Source organism: Syngnathus acus, chromosome 11 (assembly GCF_901709675.1).
Source record: "Syngnathus acus chromosome 11, fSynAcu1.2, whole genome shotgun sequence".
NCBI classification, from domain to species: Eukaryota; Metazoa; Chordata; class Actinopteri; order Syngnathiformes; family Syngnathidae; genus Syngnathus; species Syngnathus acus.
The window spans coordinates 2,438,956-2,448,813 of NC_051096.1; the positions used below are offsets into that span (position 1 = coordinate 2,438,956).

The 9,858-nt window shown below is 50.3% G+C and overlaps 2 protein-coding genes across 2 annotated transcripts in view; one reads left to right on the plus strand and one right to left on the minus strand.

Annotated features, from left to right (window-relative positions):
* LOC119130207 (fibrinogen C domain-containing protein 1-like) overlaps window positions 1-9,858 on the minus strand; it is a 559,732-nt gene that overhangs the window by 381,256 nt on the left and 168,618 nt on the right. The gene's annotated exons all lie outside the window — the stretch shown is intronic.
* On the plus strand, window positions 449-8,622 carry dbpa (D site albumin promoter binding protein a). The gene is made up of 6 exons (XM_037264113.1): window positions 449-592; window positions 1,635-2,391; window positions 2,879-3,156; window positions 3,231-3,405; window positions 5,602-5,852; window positions 6,109-8,622. The coding sequence occupies exons 2-6, from the start codon at window positions 2,190-2,192 to the stop codon at window positions 6,322-6,324; spliced, it is 1,122 nt and encodes a 373-aa protein (XP_037120008.1). The 5' UTR covers window positions 449-592; window positions 1,635-2,189; the 3' UTR covers window positions 6,325-8,622.

Below are 9,858 nucleotides of genomic sequence, written 5' to 3' on the forward strand. Positions count from 1 at the left end.
ATCCAGTGACGGCAGCTGCTTATGTAGGTGTTCAGTCTTTCTAGGAAATTGGTTGGTATTCCCAAAATGCAGTGTAGCACAACACTTTTTTAAACCAATACTCGTATTACTTTATTGAAAAATTAATTCCCACAATTACGCCAAACAACGTCAATTAGGAATATATGACGTAGAAGCTGTAACCGATGTATTGACAGACATATTAATTTGTTGCATATAAAAATAACAAATTGTCATTCAATGCATGAGTAAATATTTTTGTACACGGAATAAAATCTACAAAGAGCGTACGAAAGCTGCTGTCAAACATTATGATTGTGCTCCCGGTTCTGTTTTGAAGGCTTCCTCGCTCAGTCACGTGCATGGGGAACACTGTGGGCGGGGCCCGTGACCTATTTTCCGCCAATGGGGAGGCAGGTAGAGCCTTCGGGAGTGACCTACTTTCAGCCAATCGGCGCGAGGCCGCTCGGCGCGTGCGACCGACACGTGATCCCCCTGCTCGCACTTGGCGGGAGAACAAATGACGAGCGGCGTGTGCGCGCGCAGTTTTCTGCTTCTGCTCCCACGTGAACGCGCGTCGGCGTCTGACTGGGTGAGTAAGTGGACCGAAGGGCGTCCATTGTCCAATCCAACATGGCGAGGGCGGTTGTTTTCGTGCACTCCTCTCACACAATGTGACGTAAGAAGCGAGCGTGTTCACTTCAGGCCTCTCACGTTGTGCGTGGAGGCTGTCCTCTGTTCAGAAACACGAGTGGGGGGACGTTTTGGTGTGAACTGCGGGTATCACATGGGTTTGCGTTGTTTGGGCGTGTATCACTTTGCGTGTGTTTTTGTGTTTAGCGTAGTTGTGTTGTTTTGTGTGGAGTTTTGTTTGTATCTGCGATATGATAGATATGCAGAGATATGCATTGAGTGTGCGTGGGTGTGGCTTTTCGTCTGTTCATGAGTGTTACTATGAGTGAGTACGTGCGCGCGCATGTTTTACAATGTGAATTTGGATACACAAAATTTGGTCATTTGAGCGTGAGCCATGTGTGTTTTCAGTGGGTGGGGCGAGGTGCGTTATCAACCCATCACGGAAGGGCTTCCGAATGAGGGCGTGGCCTGATGCTCCGTTGGCTTCCGGAAACCTTGCGTTGCCTTTACACTCGTTGGGAAAAAAAGCTTTCACCCAAAACAAATAAACTAACTAACAAACAAATGAGAAGGTGACTATGTGTTTGGACCAGTGCTGCACAAGCAAAACTTTTTTTATCTGGAATGATGACCCAAATGAGCTGTTAGATGAGATTAAAAATAAAAATTTGAAGTGTAGTGTATTTTTTCAATCAATTAACCATGTCAACCGACCATATCATAAATTCTTGAGCAATAAAGACATAAATCAAGTAACAAGCTAACATGTTTTTACTACAGCTTGTTAGCCTACTAAACTGCGGGTCACAAAATTATTACAATAAAATAATAGCATCAAACACTGTGACCTGTCCTAATTTAACTCGAGGCCCCCCCCCCCCCCCCCCCTTTTTTTTTTTTTTTTTTAGATCAAAACAGCTAACACACACAAAGAAATCCCAACTGGAGCATTTGGAAAGTGACTTGCTTTCTATTCGTTATTTCCCATCTTTTGCCAGAGCCTGAATGCAGTGAGGGGGCGTGGCCGTCGTATTCAAAGCAGCTTCCCCGTGATCTGTGGCGTCACAAGAACGGCCCGTGTTGGTTCCAGCTGACTGCGAGAGAGCGTGAGAGCGCATCGGACCTGCATGAGAGCGGCATCTTCTGTGTGACGCAGTGACGCTCCCTTGGATTATCCTTTTCTTTTCATTCTTGTCATCTTATGTTGACATATTTTCACTTGGTGTCTTTTTCGAGCCCCTCGAGGACTTTGGCCGCTCTTGTTCTTGCGTGCACTTTGGCGTGTGCAGGGGCGCCTGATTGGCCGCGCGTTCCCGGGATCCAGCGCGCACTCGGCGGGGACGGAGGAAGAGGAGGGGGTGGAGGCGAGCCCCCGAGGGGGGTCTCGGCAGCCATGGGGCAGTTTAGGAGATAAGCAGGCCTCTTCGTTGTCGTCTGCTGCTGCTGCCACCCACGCACGCACCTGCCGCTCGCACGCGCACCTACCGGACGACGCACCAATTGGATACTTTTGGTTTTGAACAGCAGACCCCTCTCTCCGGTGGTCGGACGTTATGTCTCGGCCTCTGGCTCAGCTGCTGCTGCCACCCCCGCCGGAGCTCCCTGCAGGGGCCAGCCCCCAGTTCGGGGCTCCCAACGGTGCGTCGAGCGGCCCCCCAGGCGGCCACCTGACCTCCATGACCAATCTCAAGTCGCTCCTGCAGCTGCCCGTCAAGGCTGACCAGCGAGGCGTCAAAGACTGCTGCGAGATCAAAGGTGAGCGTGCGGGAACTTGCGCGCGAGGGCCTGCTCGTGCATGCGCGCCGTCTCGCTCACTCTTTTAAAGGAGCAGAGATGGGAAATGCAAGAGCGTGCGACCAGTCGAGTCCGGTCGAGTCTCAATGTGGCGGCCGCTCTGGTGTTTTTTCTCTTTCTTGCCCTGAAATGAACTGCCGCCACAGCATTCTATTAGCTCCCTGTGGACCTCGGCCGTCCGTATGCGTGTGTTCGGTCCTGCACTTGCACGCGCTGCCCTTTGGCTGTGTTGGGAATCCGCTCGGACCGGTCGCAAGCCAGTGGCAGAAATGCGCATTCCCGCTCACATTCATACCGACAGACGCTTGATTGGTCTTCGGTGAAGAGGCTCAAGCCCCCAAGTTCTTTGAAGCCGTCCTCTGCCGCGCCACCCTGCGCTAACGTCGCATTGTGCTGATGTAGAGCTGTGCTCAAATGATAACCGGAGACACATTTTCCTTCCGGGCAGATAAAGACAAACCTCTGGACTCGGATGAGAACTCGTTGGGATTGGGCAGCGGCGGCGGTGGGCCCGGCGGCCCGGGCAGCGGTGGCCCGGGCTCAGGAGCTCTGCGGCCCAATTCCCAGTCAGCATTCCTGGGACCACTGTTGTGGGAGCGGACGCTGCCGTGCGACGGCGGCCTGTTCCAGCTGCAGTACATGGACCTGGAGGAGTTCCTGACTGAAAACGGAATGGGCATGCACGGAAACGGAACCAGCTCCGCCAGCGCCCAGATCCCCTCGCAGGTAGCGACAGGACAGGACTGAATGGGGCAAGGACACGTCAACATTGACCCTGTCTTTATTTTATGTACAATCAGAGCTCCCAATCGGCAGTGCCTAGTCAGAGCTCTCAGTGCCCGCCCAGCTCTCCTTCGCCATCTTCGTCCTCGGTGTCCTCTACGTCGTCCTCATCCTCCTTGCTGGGACTGGAGAGCGTCCAAACGCTGCCGCCTCAGCAGCAAGGCTTGATGGGAGGACCTGAGTGTCTCCATGGTAAGTCAAGTCGCAGCGGTCTGGGATGGCGTCGGTATCAATACAAGTATGGATAGAAATCTTTCCAAAAAATGATTAGGCTAACTCAATTTGTAGTTCAGGCCCAGTGAAAGCGCCACCTAGTGCTGATTAGTGGGAATTACAAATTTCAAGCCCTGCGCATTTGCCACTCATTCACATACTCTCCCATTTAGCAATAGTTTTTTGAGCGACTGCAAGGCCAAATCGAATCCAAAGCCAAATGTGCCGCAGCAACTCAGAGGATGCATATTAGCATCGGCTTTCTGCGTATGCAGCTATGCTTGCCTTAATGCGCTCTCATCTGTGCAGCGCCTGCGTGTGCGCTTGTGTGTACCGTGAACACGTGACGGAGCTCAATCTGAAGCATCGAGCCAGAAGTGAAGTCGCGCTTGCTCACTTGCTTGCTGGCTTTACTACGCCGAGAGCAAGACAGAGGTGACGTTCATAATAGGCAGCGAGACGGGTGGATGGATGCAATGTGTATGCGAACAGCAGCCTGACTGTCCGCGTGTTAAGTAGTAGTCACGATGGCGTTTGCACAGGATTTCGTTTTTGATTTGTTTGTTTTTTAACTCAGCCAGTCAGGCAAGAGTTAAGGCGCGCTGACTGCGCGGGGAGGAGGCGAGGGAGGCGAGTTTGCTTTGCATGTTTTGAAATGTGTGCTCACACGCTCGGGCCATGTGCAGTCGCTGCGTCACGTGCCGCTGCAGGGAGCCGGCCAGGAGGAGCGAGCAAGGAGGGGGGGCAAGGCAAGCCGGCTCGGCTTGGCACATGACCTACTCGGGCTCCAGATGGATTCCGTTTTACGATCAAAAAATGATGTGTGAAAGAAATTCACTTGGAGTTTGTGTCAACTAAGACTTGATTTGAGAATTTTCAGCTCGGTGTCATTGTTGGCTTGGCAGATGTCACTTTTTGCCTCTCAGTCCTGAAGTGAGCCCACTTTAAGGCTGCCTTGACAGAGGGAGGAAGGAAGGAAGGAGTCGAGCGGGGAGGGGCAAGGGGGCCGGCGTGTCTGCAAGCGTGTTGATGACATAACTGTGTTGACATGAGGCATGTCACCTGCGCGTGTGCATGCGCCCATGTTGCAGCTGGCAAAAAAGTACACACACGCTTGTCTTCAGTTCAAAAGTCAAGAAATCACAATACTAGAAGAAGTGAGTTAGACTTGTCCACACAAAAGTCAAACGTCAGTTCACATTGCTTTTGATTGCGTGGAGGGGGAGGAGGGCGGAAGATGAGAATGACGCACAGACAAACAGATGGGGCGGCAAGCGTGCGGAGGTGGCACGCGCGTGCAGGCGGGTGGGATGCTGTCAGCACGCGCGCGCGCGCCCACACCCACAGGTGCCTTCGGAGCACTCACATCAGCGGTGGGGGGGACGGTTGCCATGACAACATTGATTCCAAAGCGGAGCGGGGGCGTCGCATCGTTGTTTGCTGTAACGACGGCCTTCATTGCCAACCTGCAGCACTGGTGCGGCGCCCCCGGAATGACGCCCGTCGCTCTGTCATTTGTCCAAAATGTGCACAGTCAGCATCTTTTTCCAGATGTCAAGGTGACAAATTTGACACAAAATTGGATCTTTTAAAAAAAAATGTTTAGATTTTTTAAAATTTTGGGGCCTCGAGTGTTGGGAATTGAAGTGAAAGGAAAAGTGGAAAGGGAAGCTTGATTGTGATTTTGGCGACATCCAGTGGTGGTTATGGAGTTGGACAAAAACCCAAAGCAATGACATATATTGAAGAAATATCAAACCAACTATAACCCTATATTCATTATTATTCAATTCAAATAAAATTCAGATTGAAAGTGAATGTTAGAAGAGCAGAATATAAAATAAAATCACTAAATACATCCATATCAAATAGAATCATATCTGTCTGTCTGTATCATAGAACGAGAAAGGCAAAGAATAATATTAGTTGAATTAATCATTTTTAGAATCCTGTGATCAGCAATTATGCATCAATATAAAACTCAATGACGTCAACATAATGCCACATTGGTATTCTGACTCCACCTAGCGGTAGCAAGTAAGGACGTTGAAAGCTGCACCTGATTTGTGACTTGAGCACAATGTGACTCTGGCGACATCTAGTGGTTGGAACGGACATTTTTTTTAAATGCCAAGTCAACCATCACATTTCACCCTCCTTCTCCTCCTCCTCCAGGCGCTCAAGTGGCAACCCAGGACGCATCACCCCCCTCCGGCGGCCCGCCTGGACCGGCGGGGTCGTCGACGGCCGGTGGCGGCGGCGACGTGCAAGTGAACTTTGACCCCGACCCGGCCGACGTGGCTCTGTCCAGTGTGCCGGGCCAGGAGGCCTTCGACCCACGCCGGCACCGCTTCAGCGACGAGGAGCTCAAACCACAGCCCATGATCAAGAAGGCCCGCAAGATGCTGGTGCCCAACGAGCAGAAGGTACTACAAGTCTCACGATGGATGGATGGATGGATGGATGGATGGATGGATGGATGGATGGATGGATGGATGGATGGATGGATGGATGGATGGAATGATGGAGGGGTGATCTATAAAAGGGTAGATGATAGACAAACAACTTGATAGACATTAGCATCAACTCTTTGCTCCTCCTCCTCCCCCATCATCACGTGACTAACGCTCCTCCCGCCATCTCCCCCCACTCCCCCACATACCGCGCTACCCCTCCCTCCAGGACGAGAGGTACTGGTGCCGTCGTGTGAAGAACAACGAGGCGGCCAAGCGCTCACGTGATGCGCGTCGCCTGAAGGAGAACCAGATCTCGGTGCGGGCCGCCTTCCTGGAGCGCGAGAACGCCGCCCTGCGCCTGGAGGTGGCCGACATGCGGAAGGAGCTCGGACGCTGCCGGAACATCATCAACAAGTACGAGAGTCGTCACGGCGACCTGTAAGCGCCACCCGCCCGCCGCCGCTGGGGACGGTGAGCAGACAAGCCAGAAACAGCAGCAGCACTTTAATGGACGGGACCAAACGCTATGCGACGCCCGTATCTTCTCGCTTCTTTGACCGTGCCATCCGTCAGGACTTTCCGCACAGGTGTGATCCCCCCGCCCCCGTTCTATCCGACGACGCTCCACAACACTTCAAGGCTATGCTGCGGTAGCTTTTTTTGCGCAGCACCGTCGTGACCTCCCGCATTAACGATCCAGAGTTCCCTCACGGTCAACGTTCTGCACCTGATGGGGCATTTTTCTTGTGGCAGAGTCTGTTTTCAAGTGGCGACCATTCATCATAACAACAACAGCTTTCGTGGAAACTCTTTGACGTGATCACGCCTCCGATGTGATGCGCCCTTGCTATGCCGTCACGATATGCGGCACTGGGCATCGTATGTTTTTAGCACCCTGAAAATCCGCACTGCGTCCAATCGTGTCATGTTCTTTTGTGTCAAACTCGATTTTCCAAGGAGCTGCCCGGCGACCAATCAATTTAGCAACAGCAACACTTGTGGCGAAGATTAGGAGGAGCCGGCGCTATGCGGCCTGGCTAAGTGGCAACATTGCATTGCGTCCACGTCTTGTTGCACCGCGATGCGGCACGCACCGGCTTGCCTCTGTTTCGAGCACCTCACTCCATCTGCTAGGGTGGCAGAGGATGGCGACCGTTTGACCTAACGACTGCAGCACTTTAGTGGAACCGCTATGTGGCAACGTCATGCTGTCTTTTTGCTCTATCCGGCGCGTGGCCATTTCACTTTCCACACGTCCGCCATGCGACGTCCAATCGTCTCGTCTATTTTTCAAGCGGACAAAGAGGAAGCCGGGTGGGGCGGGGCGGGACGGCCGTGTCTATTTTTCTACGACCATGCAGGCCAGCAGGACTTTTCTAGATTTTTTATAGCGGGCATCGACCGGGGAGGGGCCGCGACCGGTCGTCCGAGAACAGAGGCAGAACGGAATGTATCTTGTCCAATCAGGGATTTCATATGGTGCAAGAGGCGGGGCTTAGGAACCAATGTGAGAGCTGAGAGGGAGTTTGGGGGATCAGATGCTCGTTAGGTTTTTCTTTTTTTTTTTTAAGTGTGCTAGTCAATTCTTTTGGCAGCGTCGCACACTTTGGCTCGGCACCTTTGCCGTTTATTCCTCCCCTCAACATTTATGCACGCACACACACTACAGATACAAACACACGTACATGGTGTTGTTTTGGACTTTGATGGTGCTGATCTGAAACGCTTCTTCACCTCACGCACGCACACAAATGCCCCCCCTCCCTTTTTTTTGTGTTGGAGTTTCTCTTGTGTTTGTGTCTGGATGAAGGCGTGTGTGGACTTCCAGGTGTAACCTTCAAAGCTTTCCAGCCATGATGGCTGCTCCCTCCTCATACTCTTTGACTCTCACTACATACATACAGTACATATGTGTGTGTATCCACATACATGCATATACTGTACTGTATGTAAAATATAAATAAATAGTATGTGTATATGATATATGCTTGAACTTTGTGATTCGAGTTGTGATAGACAAGATATTACAGGGGAAAAAAAAACAAATACCTTTTGGTCATTTTTCTCTCAGGTATTTTTGTCTGGGTAATTAAGTTCACAAAACGCTAAGCAAAAAAAAAAAAAAGTGGAACATTTGCGTGCACATTTTTGTAGGTTGCTGACTTTGTACGCGGCTTTGGTTGAATCTTTCCTCGGATTGGTTGATTGATTTTCACAACGCGTATTCTGGAGCGTTTTGTTGTTGTTGTTGTTGTGAGGAGGAGGAGATAAAAACCAAACAAAGCAAGCCTGAAATGTCCCCGAATACCAAAAAGTTGAAGGAAGCCCCGTGCTGCTCTTCTTCCACTTGCTGTTATTCCCTCACTTGACTTGAATTCCGCGGAACCCGTGCGCATCCTGGGTAATGTAGTTCCAATCTTCTTGTCTACGTTTGTTCCCGAATATCTTAACTGGACAAGGAATAACTGGTGACTTTTGAACGGGACGTTTTGGGGAAGGACCAGCCTCGTCTTTTCTATTTTGTTGATTTTGCCATCGCGGGACTTTTTCTACGTCCGCATGGTGCGAATAGCGACCTCCTGCCAGGTAACCATGGCGACGATAATCACGACCTTGCAACTCTGGACGACCGCGTTCCCTATCGGTGACTCCGCGGCGCCACCTAGCGACACGGCGATATCTTTTTTTTGTGACGAGGATGATGGCGCTTTGACACAAATTAAACCTCCTTTCCACCAACCATTGAGTTGTCTTTCTTCTTATTTTCTCATTCCACTCAACTACTCAGACAGCCATCCAATTACTAGTAAACCGAAGCCACGCACTTTTATCGCAAAATTTCACATCGAAAACCTAAGTGAGGGGTGTAAATGTTTTTTATTTGGAATTTAAAGTGTCTTCTTTCGGAATTCGGTAAGAACGATTAAAAGTTGCGTAGATTCAATCTGTCATTGCAAATAAACCAAAGCATATCTTCTTACAGAATAAGTGATTTTAATTTTACTTTATTAAATTTGCAGTGGCTGCAGCGCCCTCCGGTGGCTGCGGTGAGAACCTCATGCGGCAGAAAGCACATCAATAACATTTGAATGATTAGAAATCAATGCAAGGGAATATATAATCTGGGCCAGATATTCGCGTGCGTGCGTTCCTGCGTCTGCGTGAGAGAGAATGATTTAGCTGAGTTTTTGTGTGCGTGAGTGTGCATATTGGAGCTAGTCTTTGGTGCGTGGTCCACATATTAACCTTGATGTCAGCCACCTGAGCGAGAAAATGTCAGCTGCCGCATGCCAATGAGCCAATCGGCAGCGCGCTCTCTTATCGTTTTGTCATTAGCCGGCACGCACACGCGTGCGTTGTGGGAGGCCTGTATAGGTCTATGCTCCTTCAATGCAAAATAAAATATTCCGCCAAAGCAGTGGGTCCTCGAGTTTCTTCTTGGTTATAATGGTTGTGCCTTGAACAAAACAAGTTGAAAACTGGGAAAAAAAGGAGACATATCATGCAAAATGCACTTTTTTAGCTTTATATCCATTCTACTGTGCACTTGGAGTCTCCAGGATTGTAGAAATTTTTAATCCCTCCAGGTGCTGCTGAGATACTTTAGTTCTTGTGGATGCATTTTTTTGTAGTTGTTTCAGATGAATAGCATCAAACATGCTGTTTTATTCTTGGGGAACACAATAATGTGGTAAATGCATTTGTTAAAATTTGTTGCATAAAATGGACGATGGCCCAGTCGAGGGTGAGCACTTCCTACTGCGGGCTCAAACAAAAAAACAAGCTCGTGAGACATCGGTGCCTCAAGCCATCCCACGCTGCCACCTTCAGGTGAGTTGAGGCGCTCCATGTGGGGCTTTGCCGCCCTCTTGTGGCATTAAGCGGGACTAGCGCATCATCCATATTTCAAAGTCGCAAAGCGATGACGTGCAGATGATTGAATGCCTAAAGCATCATCGCTACCCATTCAAAGTAC